The sequence below is a fragment of the Cuculus canorus genome, chromosome 4, assembly GCF_017976375.1.
Source record: "Cuculus canorus isolate bCucCan1 chromosome 4, bCucCan1.pri, whole genome shotgun sequence".
Classification (NCBI taxonomy): Eukaryota; Metazoa; Chordata; class Aves; order Cuculiformes; family Cuculidae; genus Cuculus; species Cuculus canorus.
This window is the reverse complement of record NC_071404.1, coordinates 10301639-10323014: the sequence shown is the minus strand read 5'-3', so window position 1 is coordinate 10323014 and position 21376 is coordinate 10301639. Positions and strand designations below refer to the sequence as shown.

The 21376-nt window shown below is 45.7% G+C and overlaps 2 protein-coding genes across 5 annotated transcripts in view; one reads left to right on the top strand and one right to left on the bottom strand.

The window, feature by feature from the left end:
* The first annotated feature begins 542 nt into the window (after positions 1–542).
* MXD4 (MAX dimerization protein 4) overlaps positions 543–21376 on the top strand; it is a 39855-nt gene continuing 19021 nt past the window's right edge. The window contains exons 1-3 of one of the 3 annotated variants that reach the window (XM_054065037.1): positions 543–675; positions 1100–1196; positions 10665–10694. In XM_054065037.1, the coding sequence (XP_053921012.1) occupies positions 612–675; positions 1100–1196; positions 10665–10694 (191 nt within the window). In that variant the 5' untranslated portion in view covers positions 543–611. Of the gene's footprint in view, positions 676–1027; positions 1197–10664; positions 10695–21376 lie in introns of all 3 variants that reach the window. The other 2 variants (XM_009558234.2, XM_054065036.1) reach the window with 2 other exon arrangements.
* On the bottom strand, positions 617–4900 carry LOC128852011 (uncharacterized). 2 transcript variants are annotated; one of them, XM_054065035.1, is made up of 2 exons: positions 1684–4900; positions 617–726 (listed from the first exon to the last, which is right to left on the bottom strand). In XM_054065035.1, exons 1-2 carry the CDS (start codon positions 2442–2444, stop codon positions 630–632), a joined length of 858 nt encoding a protein of 285 aa, XP_053921010.1. In that variant the 5' UTR covers positions 2445–4900; the 3' UTR covers positions 617–629. The 2 variants fall into 2 exon arrangements, 1 of the variants encoding a protein (XP_053921010.1); XR_008449616.1 differs by having other exon boundaries at positions 673–726; positions 1411–4900.

Genomic DNA, 21376 nt, shown 5'->3' with positions numbered 1-21376 from the left:
AAGTTTCCCCCACAGAAGACGCTCCTTGCTTGGCTGCTACTACGCTCCTCCGACCTCGCGGCGTGAAGGGGGAAGTGGCAGACGCGAGGCGGAAGTGGGCGGGGCGAATATTGATAGGCGTGGCCTCAGAACGCCCCGCCCCTCTTCCTCCCAGCAACGCCGCGCCTCCGCCCTCCCATTGGCTGCCTGCGAGCCTCTCGCCCCACCTCCCGTCCCTTCCCCTCTTCATTTGCATATCGCCGCGCCCACCAATCGGCGACCGCCTCCCGCTTCCCATGCCCCGCGCCGCCCAATCGCCGCGCGCGGGGGCCGGGCCACCACGTGCTGTTGCTAAGCTTCGGCTTCTCCATTGTTACCATAGCGGCCAGCCAATGGGAGCGGGCGGCGCCGAGCTGTCAACAGCGCGGCGGGCGCGGGGGGGCGCGGCGCGGCCGCCCATTGGCCCGCGGGCCGCCGACCGCTCCGCCCCCAGGCCCAGGCGCGCGGCCCCATTGGCGGTGCGGCCCGCCCGTCGCCCTGTGTCAAATGTAGGTTGAGTGAGGTGCCTTATAACCGGGGGCTTGGCGCGGCCCCGCGCGTGGACTCGGTGGGCTCGGCTCCGCGCGGCAGACATGGAATTGAACTCCCTGCTAATCCTCCTGGAAGCAGCCGAGTACTTGGAGAGGAGAGACCGAGGTACCGAGCTTGCCGCTGGGGGAGGCGCAGCGCGCTCCGGTTTTACCTTCCCTTTAACAAAAACAACAAAAAAATGGGGTTATTTTTGCTGCCCGGGGACGCTGCCCCGCGTGTGGCAGCCGGGAATTGTGTGGCAGCCTCCCCCTCCCCCGCAGCCCCACGAGGGGCTGCCCCATCGCCTCCTTTTCCAAACGATCCTCCTCGTTTCGGCACTTTTTCCCCCTTCTTTCTTTTCTTTTTTTTTTTTTTGCTTTACCGAGTTGTTAAATTTTTTTTTGTCTCGCTTCTTTTAAGAGATGCCGGAATAAAATCCCAACAAATCAACCGGAAAAAATTCTGTTCTTTACCCTAGCGTTCCTGCAAAGGAGGAAAAAAATGCATGGAAAAAATATATTGCCACTAATGCTGACTTTGTCCCTAGAAGCAGAACATGGCTATGCATCAGTGTTACCCTTCGATAGTGACTATTCCAGAAAGAAAACAAAGGCAGGCGCCATGGCCAGAAAATCCCAGAATAACAGGTAACAGACGCACCGCTTTTTCAGAATGAATCGGCAGCTTTTCCAATGTCTCTAGCTTATGTGCAGTGCATACATTTATTAAAAATAATAACTAATCCAGTGTCTCAGTTTACCCCATCCCGGTAGTCGCCATTTTTTTCCCTGGATGGGCTTGGCTCTGTTTTGATCTCTCATATAAACACTGCCACGCGTACACCATCTCCTTAGTACTCACTCACTGCACTTCCAAACCATCCGCCCTCATCGCTCCTTCTGCTCTGCGCTCGCCCGCAGAGGCTTTTACTGCAGATCATAACACCATAATCGCCACCCAGACTTCTCTTTGCATGGCACTAATTTCCACCCCTTCCCAACCCCCCCAGAGCATTTATTTATAAACCACAGGCAGCGAACCGGCCGCCTCCCCCGTGGCAGCCGGAGCAGATGCAGCCTCCGGTTGCAGCACGGCACGGGCTCTCGGGGCATGTGGTGGTGGGGAGAGACCCACCCGTGCACTTGAACTTCTCCTGTAGGGATTAAGCGAGAAGGTGCTGGAGTGAACTTGACCTCTCTGGGGCTTCTGCTGCACCTCCCTCCTGTCCCGCCGCACGCAGACCCGTCAAAGTGCATGACTCGGTCGTTACTGATCGCGATTGTCGTCTGCCTTTTTGTCGTGGTTGGTGGTGGTTTTGTTGTTTTCCCCGCAGCCGCTACCTGTGCTGCGATGGCATGAGCCGAGGACTGCTGTGCGCAGGCTCTCTGCAGCTTTGTTTGCTGCTCGAGCAGCGGCTGTGTACGTGCAGGAGGCTGTCTTACAGGGACAGTGCCGGCCCCTGCCTGGGAGCTCCTCCAGTCCTGTGCTCTGCCTTGCTCTTCCAGGGCTGCTCCTCCAGTCCTGTGTGTTGCCTGCTCTGCCTTGCTCTTCCAGGGCTGCTCCTCCGGTCCTGTGCTCTGCCTTGCTCTTCCAGGGCTGCTCCTCCGGTCCTGTGCGCTGCCTTGCTCTAACAGGGCTGCTCTGGAGAGGACCGAGGACCATGTCCAGCTGGGCCTGCTTGGCCCCAGAGTGGTGATGCCCTCCCCAGCATAGGCTGCTCTGCACGGTTGTGCTGGATGGTGACTCCTGTAGAATACCCTAAAATGAACTTGGCTTGCATGTGACTTGTTTTCCAAATGAGCAGTGAGTCTTGGTGGGCTCACTTTGCTCTCGCTGTTCAGGCAGGCGTCCCGCACGGCAGCGGGCAGCTGGGTCTGCTGGCACTGGGGAGGCATGGGGCAGGCGGCCAGCAGGTCCTAGGGCACCGGAGGTGCAAACTGAAATCAAAAGCTGACAAGCTCCCTTCATGAAAAAAAACACAAGCTTGTGAGCACCCTGCTTGTGCCTACTGTGGGTGAGCCTTGTTGATAACCGAGGGAGAGCAAATTGTTCCTCTGTGCCACTGCTCTGAGCAAGGCAACCATTTTGGGGGGTATTATTTGCAGTGCTTCTACATTTTTTGGTTTTAGTTGAGTTCTTTGTCTCATCTTGGAGCACAGAGAAGACATCAGTTCATTTAAAAAAAAAAAGTCATCAGGAGTGGGAGGCGTGTCTTATTTCCTGAGACACTTTGTTCCTGAAGATTTTCTTCTTGTTGCCTTTAAAAGAAATTCACAGTTAACCTAATCGGGTCTCATAGGATTTCCAGCTGTAAACTGCTCATTGAACTGTACGGGTTTCTTCGTTTCTGTCTCTTGCATTCAAGAAATCTGTTACTTACAGAGCTATTATTCCATCGTTTCCGTTCTTAGGTCTCTTGTCATCCGCTGCAAAATAGTTATTTGTCTGAACTGTAAGCTGCTTTCAGGAGTTTTTAGGAGAGGATTTGTAATCTATCAAATACAGCAGAATTAAAAGATTTCTGGTTACAGATTTGCTAGCGTTATTAAAGCTGAGGCATACAAGTCTGCTTGCAGTTGCCTTCCTGCATTTTTTCTGCCTGTACTTCATATTTACCTGTTTGGTCATTTGCTCCAATTCTCACTCTGGAGCAGTGGCAACCTTCAAAAATGCCGTGCTGCATTACATCACTTATGCATTTACTTACACTTTCTTTTCTCCTAGCTGCGATGATTAGGGTGAATAATTTGTGTTATGGGACAGGATAATGCTTATGGAGAAACAGTTTCAAGGGTGGCCACCACACATCCACAGTGGTTTACCTTGTTCACTGTGGACACTGGGATTGCTCACTGGTATGGGAAACAGAGGCGCATTGCTATGGTGCAGCACCCGGCTATTCTGGGGACGGAGGGGCAGCAACAGGGCGTTGTGGGCACCTGTGTGTTTTGGCTACTGCATCCTGCTTTGTCCCCATATCTAGCAGTCGCTGCTCATGTCTGCCTGTGAGCTCAGATTTGAGGAAAAGAAATTATCCTTACATTTGAACATCCAATCTAAGATGCATGAAGTACACTAGCGTCGCTGTTTTGTCATTATTTGGAGCTTACAGGCTATAGGGTCCAAGCCCCAGACTACAGTCGGAATTTTTGATAATACAGGTAAATCTTCCTAAGCAACTTGAGGATTAGCAGAGGGAGATGGCTGGCCAAAGTTCAGGGTATCTGGGGTGGTCGTGGGGGATGTGAACCACCGGCCAAAGTGTTTGTCCATATTGTTCCACTGGAACCATTTTCCAGAGGCACTGGGTTTGGAGCATCAGATGCAGGCCAGCATGATTGTGTACATGTTTGAAATTAATGCCTTATTATTCGAGTGGTTTTATTAGGTGTAAAACTATACGCTTAAGGTTGGAGGAGTAGGAAAGGAGGAGATAACGCACATTTCAGAACTGCAGGGGCTTTGTTGTTGTTTTTGTTACCTATTTTTGCATCCTGCTGCTTGCAGCATCTGATCAGATTAAAAAGTGGTGTATATATATGTGTGTCTGTATATTTTTTCAGGCGTTATGAGCTATACATCTTTAAAAGCTTGAAAAACATCTTCCTCCTCATTCTTAGAAAATCAAAAAAGATGGGAGGAGGAGAAAAACTGTCAAATGTGAGGAAGCCTACTGTGCCGTACCCTTCTTTGTTCTGTGTTTTCTCCCCCATGTTGCCTGCCTGTGGAGAGGAAAAAACGGGTCCCATGTAGTACAGGTGTGTAGGCTGCAGAACCACACAGGGATGGATCACGGCTGCCCTGCTCTTCAGCGAGGGCACTGATGGATGCCTCCTTCCTCTGCTGAGGTAGTGGGAACGTTCATGTGACAAATCCTGTCTGGATACCTCCATCCTCTTATTGAAGGCTGGTAAGGCCCAGATCTGCAGGAGGAGAAGCAGGAGGAAGGTTGCCCACCCTTCCACCGTTTGGACAGGACGATCAGGTCTGGACTAAAAGCTTGCCGGCCTGTCCACTGCAATTAAGTGAGAAGTACTCTTAACAGGTTTGGATTCATTAAGGGAAAAATATCAGCAGAATTGTATTTAATTAACCAAAATCTATCAGCCTTCTGTCTGCTGCAGGAATTTAACGTTTTTGCTTTGCCTACCGTTAGCTTTAGATCAAAACTAGAAGTGGTCATTAGCAGTTTGTTGCTAAATAATATTCTCAGGGTTATTGGTAGCAACCAGACACAATTCTTAGCCATTTCTTATTCACTTCTACATTAAAATTGTATGTTTTTTTTTCTCCTTCTGTTTTCTTTCCATGGGAGATGTGCCCTCTCCCATGTCACACAAACCAAACTGCTTTTTTTTCTCTCTCTTTCCGTTTTGCCGTTTGTACTGTGTCCTCAGCTGAGATTCAGACTTGTTCCCCTCCAGTAATTTTGACCAAAATCCTCTGACAAATTAAACTGGATTCTTGTTTTGCAAGGAGGATGGTAGACTGGTGAAAGGCACAAGATTGTCTTGTGTGGGGAGGTAAACCTAGGTCACATCTTCTTGTTACGTTAATGCTTATCAGTTACTTGACCGCAGTATAATAAACATCTCTTCACAGAGCAGTGGCTGTAGTCGTAAAGCAGTGCCACGCAGTCTAATAATTCTTGTTAATGTGTAGTTGGAATTGAAGACAAGGCATAAACCAAACAGCTGGATTTACTGCAGTTGTGCCTTGGAAATGTTAATAACAAATACTCAAAATTTTCCCCAAGCTTGCTGTTTGATCCAAGGAAATGGACGTGTAACACGTGTGCGATGTGCCGAGGAGGAGTATGAGGCAAATCTGAAATTCGGTGACGTTTGCTCTCACGGCAAGGGACTTTGATAGGAAAACATGTTAGCCTGCAGATAACTGGGCTTTCTTCTGCCCTGACTGCAATGGCACTCGCACAGTGTGGAGTGGCTTGAGCACTGTGTGGGTATGCAGTGCGTGTCTGGCCATGCACAGGAGAACTCAGGCAGCCGCTTTGCCACGAAAGCGTCAGAAATAAGGCAAAAGGGAAACTAAAATCTTAATGTTAGATGCCAGGCTACTGAGGTCGCAGTTAAATTTGCTTGCAGAGAAAGGAATCAGTGAGGCTGTGTATTTGGCCTCTTAATTTAGGGGCTGGTTTATTGAAGAGAGAGTGCAAAATAAATGACAATTTATAAATATATCTTCTGTATCTATTAATTAGTATTTTTGCTCCTGTGTTATATAAATAGAGACTTTTACATTGTGCTGTGTTCTGGTGAAGGGTTATGTCAAGAAAAAGATGAAAACTGCATTTGATGTTTCAAATAAAAACAGAGCTTAATGTCCGAGTTCCTCTGTTAATGTTGGCTCATGGTGAGGGTCAACCTGTGCCCTGCAGAGTGAGCTCCATCGTCTCTGCTCATGTTATTTGTGCCCACACAAAGCAGCTTGGGATCAGAGCCTGATTTTTATTTTTTTTTATTTTTCCTTTTTATTTTTTTTTTTTTGGCGTGAGGCTGCAAATAAAACACTGCGCACCAGACTGTGCAGACGGGGCTTCTCTGCAATTTTTTTTTTATATTTTTTTTTTTATTTTTTTTTGCCTGGCTTTCTGAATTTCGTAGATCTCTCTGGGTTTGCTTTCCTAAAGCTGGCAGCAGAGGGGTAACAATTGGTATCACTAGGCTTGTTTTTAAAACTGATGCATTTTAGTCCCAGTATAATAGATCTCACCAGCCAGGCCGCCACCCTGGAGGAATGGCAGGACGTCTGCGGTGCCTGGGAGGTGCAGTGTTTGTGCAATTGAGGAAAACAAATTGCCACCATATCAGAAGTGTGTTTGGACCTTGCTGCCACAATCATGTGGGAGCACAAACTTGAGTGAGGTGCTGGAGCCAGAGCTCTGCATCAAGGCTGTGCCAGTATGCTTGTTTCCTGGATCCCAGCTGCAATCTGCAGGGCTGGTTAAATTTTGCTGTAAGGAGAATGCAATAGTCTTTTCTAGTGGATTAATTCCATACAGGCTGTTTCTTTGACAGATTGTAAGCAATATGTCCATTTTAAAACACATGGAAAAAAGCCCCAGCAAACCAGAAGCAGTGAGTACTGGGCAGGACACGTGCTTGTGCTCAGATTTGGTGTTGCACCACTCCCCATCGCTGGTGTGGGCTGTAATATTTTCAGGTGCATCCCATGGCAGGTTATATGTGTGGACAGGGAATTCCCTGGAAGCAAATTGGGATCTTCCCAGCGAAAAGCTGGGTGGCATGCACCAGGTAAAACTGCAGGTGTATGAGCTGTGATGTCTTACACACTGGTGCACTTGGGAGTGGGAATGGATACAAGTGGGAATAGGTACACTTAACGTGTAGCACCTTGTAAAACTTCTTGCTTTATTGTTCTTACTGTTTTGGCCTGGACAAAAGGTGAAATGCAGGCAGCATAGTTCACACGTGGCCCTCTTAAGCACTGCACAACCTCAGGTGGAGTTGTCCCCTGCATGTGGGTTATGCAACACCCTGCCTGCACCAGAAGGCCCTGGCACAGGCAGGGTGTTTGCCAGGGTTTTAAGCACTGAGTTAACTCATCAGCTTTTCTCCCCATAGTGCTTTAACATGCATTGGTAACTGGTAGCGTATCAATGACTTGCAGCATGAACCTGGCTCCCATTAGCATCGGGGAAGAAACTTCTGCAGTGTTGCTGCTACATCCCTGCTTTTGTCAGGAGCTGTGCTGGTTTCCTTTCAACAAGATGAACCGTCCAGTGGGGCAAATGGTTGGAGGCAGTAGGGGAAGGTGTCTTAATGATGAAACAGGCTGTGCACTGTGCATACAGTGAACTCTCAGCCCATTCTGCATGTGGGCAGTTCCTGCTGTCTCACCCATACACCAATAGAAAGTGGACTTCAGGGGGACTTCTCTTTCCTGTTGTAGTCTTACCTCAAATAACACCTGTCCTAATGGTTTAGATGTGTCTGCAAAGCATTACATCAATTAAATGTTCAAATCTTGTTTAGGGGAGCAAGGGTCGTAGAAGGGGACAGTTGTGGGGACACTTTATTGGAAGTGGCACAGCATCTTGCAAACCAACATCTGCATTTTACATGGCTCCTCCCCACCTTTCAAATCTTCTTTTGACAATTTATCCACTGCTGTTTCATAGCTGGTGAACTGCTCAGCATTGCTAAAGGGATTTTAGGGCTGTCTCAGCAGCGGCATTACTGATCTTCTGAATCTGTGATTTTGCTGATGGTTTTTGTATTACTGGATTTTCCCTTTTATTTTTATCTGAACCTTTTACTGACGTGTTTCCTTCATCACTGCTACCTCCAACTCCCCCCAGGTTTTGCTTGGAAATACGGAACCAAGTATGCTGAACTTAAGCTAAACACCACAAGTCCTTCTCTTGCAGCTGCTTTTGAAGGGCTCCACAGACCGTTTGTCTGAAAACCACAGACATTCATCTATTTCATTGATAGAAATATATGTATCCATATATCTTCTTAGTCCTGACCTACAACTTATCTTTTACTGGAGTAATAAAAGACTCCATTTTGAAAGAGAGGCAGTGCTTGGGGTACTGGTTTGTATACAGACCAGGTCCTATGGGTTTTTTCCTTACTTCAAGATGCATGAAGAACAGAAAGAGCTGAATATTTTTGCAATACACTGTACTATAGACGGTTAAGGAGAGAATAAACAAGATTTAGGGTTCATCTCTTCTGAAAACAAACCCAACAGAAAAAATAAGCCATCATGCTTGTAATAGGTTATTCAGCCTATTCTGCAGATGGAGCGACTGTCAGGTAAATGTGAAAACTCAGTTTTGGTCCCTAGATAGGGACATTAGTCAGCCTCCCTGCATCTTCTGAAATGTGTAGCTGGAGCCTGTGTTTGCACACATCGATTAAGTTTTTGCATCCCAAAGAGCTGTGCAAAGAGGCACACATTCGCTGCTGCTCTGTTTGGTAGCTGGCATAACCAGAGCAGGCAGCTGTGCCCCTCCAGAGCTGGTCTGGCAGGATAGATGCCAGGTGAGCACCAAGATGACCCTCCCTGAGCCAGAGGTGCCTTGCAGGTGTGCTGCAGAAGGGTTTCCAGGTACCCTTGGCATCCTCTCTTAATCCAGCAGAATACTCTGTGCAGGCTGAATTTCTTGGCCAGGCATTGTCCTGTGCAGTGGTCCCCATGTGTGCTCACCGGCATGAGTTCCGCTACAGCAAGCAGGTCGGAATCTGCTTATTACGGTGATCGTGTTCATCTGGTGTATAATTGCCAAGATGTCAAGGAGGTCGTCCCATAGGGCTGAATCTAGGCCAGCCTGTGTTTCCTCTCTCCCACAGTTCCCCCCATATTTGTGCCTTTGACAGGACTGTTGGAGGTGTTTGGGGAGAATGGTGCCTCCTGAACTTAGATTTTCTGTGTGGTTTCATAAATGTGGGAGGATTTGGCATAGTACTTGTCACTTTTCATGGAGAAAAAGGTTTGAGCTATCTCTGTATGTGTAGGAGTGGAAAATAAAAACAGTATTCCCTTATTATGGTCAAATGGTAAAGCTAGTAAATCATAGCACACTTTGACCTATTAATGTAGCACTGTATATGTGCAAAGGGTTTCTAGTGTTGCTGCATATGGGTCAGGAGCACTTACATGGCACGGTGGAAACACATATGTTACCTGATAGTGAACACTTGATGCAACAAGTTAAAGAAAATTAAATTAATAGGCTCTTCAGAAACAGATAGCAGGTAATGGTTGACAGGCTGATGTCTTAGTAACAATACTGGGATGCTTTCCAGTGAAAACGGATTAACCTCAGTGCTGAACCTTGTACACATTTGAGTTTTCTTCTACCTGCAGAGGGGCCATTCACTTAACTCCTTGCCAGAGCTGCACTGGGCTGATAGAAATTGCTTGTGGATTTGTTTGTTGGTTATTTCTTTGCATGAACTTTGCTTGCTTTTTCCCCCCTTTCTAAGGCAAGAGAGATGCTTTCATCATCAGTAACACCTAGGTATGCCGCAGCATCCAGCTGCATGTGCGTGTGCGGGGAAAGGCAGGACAGCTTGCTTTTGCTGGTCATGCATTTGTGCAGGGGGGGGTTCTCAGCCTGGGATGCCTCTGCTCACTCGATAGACTGTGCACTTACGCCTCCACAAAGCTGTCTCGGTCAGCATATCGTGCCCAGATGCAGGCAGGGGTTGCAGCATGTTGTAGGAGAGCGGCTTTGACGTAATCTGCCAGCCATAAAAGCTGCCACCGCCTGTGTATCTTTTGATCCTTAAGTACTGGAAATGTTTTTTTAGTTGGACAAAACTAAAGGTCCGGGAAGTTGCTGGTTTTGAAGTGGTGACAATAACTTCATTTTAGGAATGTTTTTAATCTGACCTGTATAAATAAATAAAATTAGTATTTCCAGCTGAATCAGTTAAGAAAAATAATCCTCCAAGAAGTTAGAGCTGCCTTCTAATGGCTGAAAACCTGAGGTGTCAGTTGAGGGGGAAAAAACCAGTCTTGAATCCTAGTAGTCTGGAAGAGAACAGCGCACTGATGCGGTTGGTTCAGGGACTGTGGTTTGGGGTTTTTTCCCCTGTTTGTAGACTCAGAAGAATTAAGAGGATTCCTCTTTGCCATTAAGATGTCAACAGCAACAGCAGTGGTTAGCTGCTGATTTTTCTTTCTGCTTCTCCATGGGCTTGAAAGCTGCCTTTTTGGGTGCTTTTTGCTCTTACCTGTTACAATTTAGATCTTCTAACACTTTCTGCCCCCTCATAATTTTTCTTCACAGGTAAAAGTCTTGTGGGCTGTTTTTATTACTAACCTGCTCTTTTTTTTTTAATGTCCAATTCTGTCTCTGAATCTACTGAACACTAATAAATGCAAATTCTTTACAATTCCTCCCTAAACCTACAGTTTACTCATGGAAATTAAGTTGATACCTTGAAATATGTAGGTGATGTAAAAGTGAACCAATGTAACAGTGAATCTGTTTCATAATCCATATAAATACATGCGTTAGAGAGCTCTTTTGCAATTTATGCAGGTGTTGGCTTTTAAATGTTATAAATCTTGGTATTTATGATTTTCTCTAATATTTCTTTTCTCTTTTTTAATAGGTCATCACATAATGAACTAGAAAAACATAGGTAAGTCTTGTGAAAAAAGCAAATTAAAAGATGTATGGCTGATGTTAGAATTACCATGCTTATTGAAGAGTATTTTGTTGAAATTGTTTTAATTCTGCACTGAATAGTTTATCAGGTTGGGGGGTGTCACCTAGAAAGTACAATATTATTTGGCTTTTTTTTTCCTGTTGTTTGGTATGCTATTTTTGAAACACCTCTGATAATTAGCTTTGGACTGATTAGGGCTGTAGCCAGTTAACGGTGCTGTTACGAACAATCTGATAGCAGCAACTATTTGCTAGAGGTGTTAAATACTATGAGTACAACCAAAGTATTTTGTGATTAAGGTGGATGATTTTCAGGGAATATGTGACACAGGGTTATTCTATGTTTTTTTTTTAAAGTATGCCTAATATGCAGTTAATTTTCATCTTGCATGTAAGTACCTACAGATACATCTTTTCCCTTCGTCTGTTTCCTTGCTGAGATGTGTCCTGTCCAAAGAGCTGGGGGAGGCGGGGGGGGGGGGGGGGGGGGGACGGGACACGGGATAGAGATGAGCTACAGCCCTGGTTCTGTGTATGCAGTGCTAGGAAAAGCTATACTTACTTACCAAGGACGTTCATTAGACCCTGAAGACCCCATTTTTACAGAACTCATGTTTGCACAGTTTTGGAGGCAGTGTTTACTGTCTACTGTGTCTTGTCAGAGTTAGTTTGCAGATGGGCTTTGTAGATGTAGGAAGTCTCCCGGGGCACACCGATCTGAAGGTGCGCACAGAGAGCTGCTGAGTGCAAAAGGTGCCCGTCTTCATGCTGGCTTTCCGTTCCCCAGCTGGACTGGTCGCGTGCACCCTCACTGCAGGATCCTTGCATTTCACTTACCAGTTGGGCAGAGGAGCAAACTCTTGTTTGGGTAGTTTTTTGTTGTTTTTCATGTAGCGTGTGGTCTTTTGGGTTTCGTGCATCTAAAGAAAGCCAGAGACGGGTGTGTGAATATGACTTAAACCTCTTTGCATGCTCCCAGATACATGAAACATGGTTGATGGCACAACAAGATTGAACTTACTGGGGATTTTTTCGTGTGTGTTGTTCTGTGGCCGCAGCTATGTAGCAGCTAGACCATCACTTCCCTTGCATGCCTGCATGCTTTCATGTAGTTTGATTGTACTATGAGTAAACTATAGCCTTGCCTAATGGCCACGTGGTCATCCTAGAGATGAGAGGAACTGGGGAAGGCTCAAGCTCACAAATGCAAGTCTGGACTGCAGAATTCAGGGCATTGGCTAAAGCAGTGAAATCAGCTGGCAGAAGTTCTGCTGACAGAGTCTTCAGGAAAATAACGTCATGCAAAATTCTGTCCTTTGGTCACACTTCTTTAAAAGAGAAAAAAAGTCTTTGGCCCTGGTTGTGCTTCTTTCTAACTCTCATTTTTTTCCATCCTCTTTCTAGATACTCTGTTCCATTTCTTCCTTTTTCCCTGCTCCATCATTACTGACTTGTCTTGAAAACTACATATTCCTTCTTTTTTTCTTTCCAGTCATTTTTATAACCCAAGCATGGAGTTGTCTCTTCTTCCCTCTGCTCTGCATTAACGTGTTTAAGCAGCACAGTAAATGAGGCACAGCAGCAGATGCAGCAGATGCAGAGGCAGAAGGATCTATTAATTGTTCAATCTCTCTTCTCGTTTTCAGTTCTGTGTTGTATCTTTGTAGTAGCTGGACCACATAGTATTTACCATGCTACCTTTTCTTTGTCTGCCATCTCAAGGTCAAAATAGGTAAACTGCAAGGTATGTCTTGTGGTTATACAACCAGTATTTGTGAGTGCTGCTGCTTTCTGCACCTCGGACAGTTACTCTGTATTTGAAGCCAGATATGTGTTATTCCTGGTGAGACCCTCTGAATTAGTGCAAGGTCCTCGTATGTGCAAATGGGTGTTCACAAAATCACATGCGGTGTACGCATTCTAGTTACCTAAAACATGTTAGTGCAAAGGACTCCTGTAATTTTAATGTTTTAACATCCCCCCTCTTCCAGCACCGTGGGTGTAGGTGTTTCTAGTACCAATCCTACTGTTTTCCACCCTGTTTTAGTAAAATTGCATTAAAATCCACTAAGCATCTTGCAAAGTTTAATAGATTCACAGCCATAGTGTGTCCCTGTAGCAGCTGGTCCTTGCAGCCCATCCTTTTCCGACACGCAGCCCTGCCCTGCTGGATGTGAAGCGCTGGATGTTGATTTTGGAGGTGTATCCTTTCCAGGACCAGTGCCTTTGACTCACCACTGCCATGATGCTTTTGGCTGAGACACACTTAGTTATCTCACAGGAGCCTGTCAAGGAGGAAGAGAGGAGATGGCTGCTCACGTCCTCCTCCTCGCCCAGTCCCTCACGTGGTGCGTGTGGGCTGGACAGAATGCTGGAGGGCAGGGAAATAGCTTCCTCATTTACAGGGCCTTTGTGTCCTGGATGAGGGTGGCCAGAGCTGCTGCTCATTGGAAAGCCACAGTAGAAGCGTGCTGGTACACAGTGCTGTGCAGGTTCTGCATTGATGTTGCACATCAGAAGTTTTATCTCTGGTGTTGACATCAGTGGGCATGGCAGTGGTTGATCTCTCTGTGTGCACAGACTCGGCTGTTTGGCACCACTACTTTAATTTGCATTTTCTACTGCTGGGTCTCCTTTCTGTTTGCTCTTGAGGGGATGCCCAGAGGAAGACAAGTGGAAGCAAGAGACATAATTCCAACAAAAACTCTCATTATATGATAGAATTCAGCCTACTGTTATGGCAAAGTGTTTGTCAACAGCTCATACATAAAATTCCTTTTTCTCCACTTTCAGTCTCCCTGGAATACCCTGCTCAGACCTTCAGTGTGCATTCATTACAGTGAAACTCTGTGAGGACTCCTCCCTCTAATGGCAGTTCTGTTCTGGTCCTTTGTGATTAAGGCTTGCAGCTCGGAGCCATGAAACAGGAAACCCCCTAAATAAGAAGCAGGAAGGCAGGAAATCTTCTGTCCTAGGGACAGATGAGGTTCTAGAAGATATTTTAATAATTACAGACAGGTCAATCAGAATGGCACTTGGACGGAACTAGTTTCTAATGACAAATATATGTGGCTGTATTCATGTATATAATTTCTGCTGTTGTTTCCAGACAGAGCTTTATATCTGTAAGCTTCCACACAGTAATCCAAATTTCAAGTATATTGGTAATTGTGACATTTTGCAAGGCAGTTTTTAAATCGACTGAACCTGAACCTGACAGCTGTACAGAGGAATTCAACTTTCGTAGTACGAAAACAAAACAAGAACCCACAAGAGACTCAAGCTTGTTAAAAAAGAAAGAGAATGATCTCATTTATTTGCATCAATTTATACTAGTTCTACATTGCAGTGTAAAACCCAAGGTCTCTCCCCCTGAAGGTGGTGCTGAGATCTTCTCGCTGCCTTCTGAAGGCTGTGAGTCATCTGCCCTCTGCTATTCATGTGTGGGCTTGTCCCCCCAGTTTGCGCAGGACTGCGGGTGGAAGCTACACCTCCCTGCTGTGCTCCAGCTTTTCTTGTCAGAAGCAGACGGAGATGATGAGACGCACTGGGACCAACCTATCGAGGCTCCTTCAGTGACAAAGGCATTTGACTCCTGCCTAGCCCTGAGGAGCTCTGCTGCAGGACTTCAAGATCTTGTTCTTTCTGTGGGAAAGTTTTTGAAAATAGCTTGTAGAATTGAATGATTTAAAATAACAGCTTGTAAGGATTAGTGAGGGAATTGATAAAAATGGGCCTCAAAATTGGCAAGCTGTGTGCTGTGGCCCCAAACTGGCACTGTGTGAGCTGAACAAGTGCCTGGGCTGGGTGACCATGGTATGGCTTGGCCTAGACGGACATGTATCTCCTGCCTCTGTCAAACTTTTTGTTTTATTTTCTATGGGATTTTCTTGGGATATTTAATCAAAAAGGTGGAAGGGGTGGACCAGCAGCAAAATTGTCCTTGCCTGCATTCTGCAAAGCAATAAACTCCTGGCAAGCAGTGGGAGTATAATTAGAAGAGGGGGCTGATTAATGTCTTCGGGCAGGATGGACCAGCAGTCTTGAGCATGGCAGTGCTCAGCAGTAGAAGCATCTGAGTTTTAAGTGCTTTTCTGCTTGGAGGAATCAACAGATCCCATCCCAGGTCCCCAGGCATAGGTTTGATAAAAGCTGGCGAACTGGGCTGGGTGGAGGTAAAAACCAGGCATTGCTGTCGGGAGAGGTGTGCTCTAGGGGCTTTTCCCTCCTTTTCGGTGGAAGTTGTTCCAAGAACAAGAAGTGCACAAGTGTTTAGGTCAATCATTGGGTGGGACAGGGAGCAGTTCTCTTGTTCAAGGTTTACAGGTTTGTACTGTGGTGAGGTGAGACTCCTCTGGAGGTGGCCGGGATCAGTGGAGTAGGACAGCTCTGAACTTTCAGAAGTGCAAGACCACAGTGGGGAATACACAAGATATAGTGACTTGCAAAACCTTTTAGCAAAAGAAAACAAACCTTTCCTTCTTCCCTAAAGAGCCTAATGTATGCATCAGCGCTGATTGGGGGAGAATGAAAGTGTTCCCATGTGCACAGAAGGTATTGCTGTCCTGAGGTTTGGGTAGTGCTTTGTGGAGTCCTTAAACCTAAAATCTTGCCAGAAAAGGGTTGTTATATTGTGTTGTCATGTATATGAGGTAGATATCTATATGTAAATGTAGATTGTGATGAACAATAAATATTTTGATGGAGGCATTATGGCATACAACATTCACTGATGAAGTAGGTAGAGTAGGTGCCTCTGAAGATTAGTCCTAACCGATAGTCAGTTTTCTCATGAAAGAAATGCAGATGCCAGGAGGACAGTTACATTCATTGGTACATTAATTTCACTCACTGGAGTTACTTAGAGTTTAAAGATTGTGTAAGCTGAGAGAGTACAGTGTCTTGAAATTCTCTCTGTGGTTCTTCATGTTACTGAGTTGCAGGGTTAATGAAAAGCACGTAACTGCCAGTTGCTGATAAACTTGGAAGTTTTGAAACAGAACTGAAAGGTCATTGAATTAATAGCATACCAAAACAATGCTTTATGTTTATTTTTATTATGGGCTGCCTTTTCCAAATCACAAATTACCATTGCAGTTAGTGCTGTTCTGCAGCATAAAGATATAACCACATTGATCTGTGACGTTGAATGACTATGGTGCCACTACTAGCCAAGTAAAGCCCCTGACTGGTGCTGGGGGTGGAGTACTTCCAAAGGGGGATCACCAGTATGTGTCTTACTGCTGTGCTTCCATCAGGAGTTTAACCCAGCCCAGCTGCACGTGTTGGCTGCTGGGTGCTGCTTCCTGCTGGCACCGGAGAGCAGGTGGAAGCTCACTTCTTCGGCCAGTTGGTGTTCCTGACCTAGCATGCTGTCCCAGGCACACCCTGCTGCCAGGACTGGGAGGGGGTGGGATCGCCTCTTTGAGAGACAGTATTTGCAGTACAGACTCATACGGTTCACTTCTTTGTCAGTTGAGTGTTGCTCCTAAACTTCCAGGTTTGGCCACTATTGCCCAAGTGCTGCGCTGGATGGGTCTTGTTGACCTGCTACAGCTCTCATTGTTTTAATGGGTGTATAAAAGCTGCTGCCATTTCTAGGATGTGTCCAGATAATACGTAAACCATCCGGCTGCTACATTAGTGGTGGGAACCACCTCGTATTGACTAGCGGAACTTAACCTCCCTATTATATCTTTCTTCTGTTTTTCTCATCAAGTGAGGAACTATTTACACCACCTACTTGGTATGAAGTAGTTTGCTGCAGTTCCAGTGAATTGCAATAAAGATACCTTTGCACCGCTTAAGCAAGGTAATGTCTTAAGAGACTGACGCCTTTGTGAGAAGGTGGCTGCCATGGCTTAGGTGTCAGCTCTGCCCCCCGTGCTGTGACTGCCCCTCTGGGAATGCCAGCTGTGGTGCTCAGGCAAATGATGCAAGGCTGAGTCTCACCCCAAACCCTCTCTTACCTGTAATTTAACCTCAGGTTTCCACCAGCGGAGCAAAGTATATGGTGGCCTTTGTGTCTTAAATTGCTGTGGTAAGTTTTTTTATGGAGCTTGTTTTGCAAAGTCTACAAAGGACTGGACCCACAGACCTGAAAACTTAATCCTATGCTTTTGTTGAAATGCCCCATGTTTCTTAGTCTGAGTCCATGGAATTAAATTAGAAGGTTTAAAGCTTTGCGCCGAGATGCTGTGCTTTCCCCCACCAGATCTGTGGCTTGTCCTGTATTCCGTGCTGCAATAACTTCTCTAAATGCCCATGCACTGAGCTGCTGTCTTTCCAGTGTGCTCATTTCATTATGCACTCCCGACAAAAGCATCTTCCCACCTAGACTGCTGGTTTGGAAAGGAGGCTCCTATTAAGCAGATGAAGCTTGGAAGTTAATCTGTTCAGGAAGTTATAGTCCAGATGTCAGAGACTTACATATCCTCATGCTTTGGACAAAGCTTTTATTCAGTAATGAAAAATGGACTAAAATACAGTCTTGACTAAATTGTAATGTCCTTTTTCCTGCTGAAGTCAGCTTTGAACTGCAGAGCCTTAGTGTAGTCCTGGGTCTGGCCTCCAGAAAGACCTGTGCTTTCTGGCCAGCCAAGCAGCCTGCAGAAAGCAGATGGGCAAGAAACCAAGCACATGCGTTTTTTCCGCTTGAATTTGTTCATCCCTCTTTCCAAACATACATCCATTGTGTGTTGGCCTTTAAAGCACTGTGTGAAAGGTGGTTTATGCTCTCAGCATAGAGAAAGAGTGGGCTGGTCTTGTACAAAATGGAGATGCTAGGCCAGACTTCCAGGTACTTTCAAGACTGTACGAACAACAGCTAGGTGCTGATCTGTGCAAACAGGGAAAGAGATGCCTGGTGGTGACTGCACTCTTGACTGGAGGACAAAAGGATTTATTGAACTAGGTATTAAAAAAAATTTTTTTCCTTTTAAGCTTGCTGAGCTACATTTGGGCAAGGGATCTGGAACTTGATGTTTTTTTTTTTTTAAAGGTATTTAGGCAGCTAATGGGCTTTAAGAAGCTGCCTTTGAAATGAGTCTTACATAATGCAATGGGAATCCTTGGCCAAGTCCCAACCAGTTAAGCCTGTGGAAGCCCGCAGATGAGAATGGGGCATACAGAAGTGGTACCTGCCACGGTTTGAAGAGATGCAAATGCACCTGCAAGCCAGCAGTGTAGCTCTGGCTGTTTAAGGCAAGGTTGACTCCGCATTCAGGATTCACACCAAATCTGTAGGGGGGTGCATTATTTTCTCCCCAAGTATGTCATGAGCACAAAGTGTCGGTGACCTGATGTCCCTGGTTGGAGTAGATACTAAGGAACCAATCAAAGAGGTTGCTATATTCTGTGGATTGCTTGTCCTATCCCCTGCTCTCCCTGCCGCCGTTGGCATCTCTAGCTCTATTTTCAGCGCTTCTCTGTATGGGCAGCTTACCCCGTTTCAGGATTGTATGTACCATGGCCTGGTCCCAAATTGAAAATGGGTGGAACAATGTGTACTTTCCTGTTACAGCTCATGCTGCTTTCCCCTCGTGGTCTCTGTTGGTGGATCCTTGTGCTTAGATTTCCTACACGGAATTCCTATGCAGGTCAAGTAATTTTTAATCTGTGTTTTCCTTGGTACGCACAGTGGTTTAGCATGTGTCATGTGGGCCTGATTTTGTGCCTCACTCGGGGTACCTCAGTAGGAGCTGTACGTGCCTGCCTGCAAGCTGAACCCCACATCACATCCAGGCAGCTGCAGAGGTGGCAGTTAAGGTTCCAGAAACTATACTGATTATAAACATTTAGCCAGAAGATCATAAATGTGAAAAAGCATAACGCTGTTCCTTCACTGCAGTTTAATTTGGGCCTTTTCTGGGAAAAAAGAAAAACCACAACCAACAAACCCAAATAAGAACTCCATGCATGTGGACCAGTTAAAACTGACTTTTCTTGTCCTGAAGAACTGTGCAATTCAAAAGAATGGATATGATATTCCCCCTGGCCCTCCATCTTTTTGGAAGGAGAGAGTTGTTTTGGGACTTCATAGGGTTTTGTGTTTTGGGATGGAAACTGAAACACGGATACTGAGCTATGCGCACATCCTGCTAGAATAGAGCAGAGTGACAGGACTTGTCAAAGGATGTAGGTGGCTAATGTTATTGTTTAATTCTAGTTTATGTTTCACAATTCTTCCTCTATATAAATTAGCATAACTAATTATGTAGTGCCTGGAGATTGGAGTAGCTGATACAGAAGAGGTGTGCGCTTGGATGTATGTACATGAAAGTCATCTGTTGTAATGCTTCTAACTTGAAAACTAGTAACTCTAGTTACAGCCTACATTAAGAAAGCCCATGTCAGGCTCCACCTTACAGCAAGAAAGCAGAAGATTCGGGGAGCAAGTCAAAGACTACATCTGAATGTGGTAAAACATCTCTCAAAAGTTGGAGAAGTACTTGCGAGTCCGCTCCTCTCAGCTGCTATTTTGGGATTAATGCCTAACAAATTTGTCTGCTTTTCTTTCACTGACGTTTCAATTTAGGTAACTAAATGAAGACACAAGGTGCTAAATCTGAGGCCTTCCTGGCATGTAATTGCTGCCAGAACTGAGCAGCTCCTACTGAAGCTGTTTGCAAATACCGGCTGCAGGACATTGTATGTCTCACATACCACATTAGCTGGTATTTACAAAACGTGAAGGCTGTAAACCCTGTAACTCCCCCAAGAAAGTCAACTCAAATCCCAGTTGGTAAGTGCTGTTGTATTGACTGCTGAAATTAACAGCATGGGTGGAGCAAATAATTTCTGTTAGGGAAATTTGGGAGCTTGTTGAGCATGTGTGGCTAGAAGCAGTTATTGGGCCTGTGTGCTAATAGGTATTTGAAATAGACTGTCAGGTGTCTTGGTTGCCGCCGCCTGACTTTACATACTTGGCAAGTGCATCCAAACTTCTGTCTCATCCTTCCATTGCCAGATAACCTCTGGACACTGCGCTTAAGAAATCTGGGCTGAGTTTTATAGGGAAGAAAGAAGGAGGAAAGGGGGGAAGAGTTTTGAGAAGCTGTTCCATACCTTACTGTCCCAAAATGGATGATTTTCAGATTCTGCTTGACTGCACCCTTTCTGGCACAGACCTTTGTACTTGTTCGATGGAAAGGGAAATAGGACGGAAATTAAATGATAAACAAGGCACTATCTATGCTGTGGCAAGCTAAATCTAAACTTTGAGGCAGATATCTGCAGTTCTGCACCGTCCCATGATGCCAGATTTTGTCACTCCTTGGGGGGGAAATATTACATAAGTGTTGCTCGGCTTTTAATTTGTGTGAAAGTAAGAGCACCCATTGTAGCCGTGGAAGAGACCAGCTTTAATTACAGTCAGTACATTTAATCCTTCCCTTAAATTTGTTTACATATACACCTCACTCTGTCTTTTATATCCACCTCTAGTTACAAGATTGCAGTGACAGAGTTGGAGGTGCACAGCAAGACTTTTGGGGACGTGTGCTCTTGATTACTTCAGAGTGTTTTCTTTTCTTCGGTGTTCTCAGCTGGGCCCTGGACCACCACCCTTTGCCTGGCTGGAGCAGCTACCCTGCTGTTGTCCAGGGCACCCCAGCTGCCTTGCTGGAGAACATCTCACAGATCTACAGTGGTAAAAGATAGTAAAACCTACCACCTCATTCACCCCAGTTAACTTCATTCATGGATGCTCAGGCTGCCACCATTACCTACTCCGCCTGAGATGGCCACGAAGCTTTGGTAGGTACAGGTGCTGAGGAGGTACTAGCAAAAGAAAAACAGAAGTAGGGCTGAACATCTCTTTCTGATATTTAATTTCCCAGTCAGAGCTTGAAACTTACTTCCTTTGAGAACAAGAAAGTGATTGTTTAGGTGCTCAAGTGGAGATACAGTTGCATTAACTCTGATTAGGTTTTTAAACTGTGGTGTGAGTTGCTGTTGCTTATTTTGGTGCCTTGCACACGTGGGAACATGGAGTCCCTGCAGCATTTGCCAGGGTAGTTAAATTGGACACTTGGTATTCACTTGGCGTTTGGATGTAGAAGTACAGTGGACACAGTCACAGGTATCTGGTGTTGCAGATATTAATGCCTCACACTCTTTGTTTAACCTGATGCAGGAGAAGGTTGCTTGATTCCTGCTGTCTGCCATCCTGGGGTCTCATGCTCAGTGTATGATGGCAATGCATGTTTTTCATTTGGCTAAAGTAATTCAGCTTGACTCGCCTCCTTTAATTCAGCGTCGTAGAGTGGTGTAAAAAAAAATAAACCTTGAACACATTTCGCCCCTTATTTGACATGTATAAAATAACTAAGTCTAAAGGGAGGTTTAAAATTAGGCAGAAAAAGCTCACTAGGCCTCGTACCATGCTCAGTCCACTTAGTGCTGTGCTACAGCTCAACTTCTCTAGGCTTCTCTAAGCATTGTAGTCTTCATCTGCCTACATTTTTTTTTTTAAGATCCTTCCTGTTGGCAGCTGTCCTGAGACACGATGTTCTTGCTTAGCATTTTGATGTGGGGAAACAGTCTGATAATTAAAGCCCGTTTCAAGCCCTGAGCTGGTTTGTGAGCCGTGGCTTGCTGTGGGGTGTTGTCAGCCGATAAACGTGTAGCTTGTGTGGCAGCTTGTGGCACAGAGCC

What these genes read in the sequence shown, in the direction of transcription:
- LOC128852011 (XM_054065035.1), bottom strand. Translation starts at nt 2,444, where the DNA reads ATGCCTCCCCAGTGCCAGCAGACCCAGCTGCCCGCTGCCGTGCGGGAC. An exon ending in GGAGAAGTTCAAGTGCACGG is followed by an intron (nt 727 to 1,683) that starts GTGGGTCTCTCC and finishes TTTTTGTTAAAG; the next exon opens with GGAAGGTAAAACCGGAGCGC.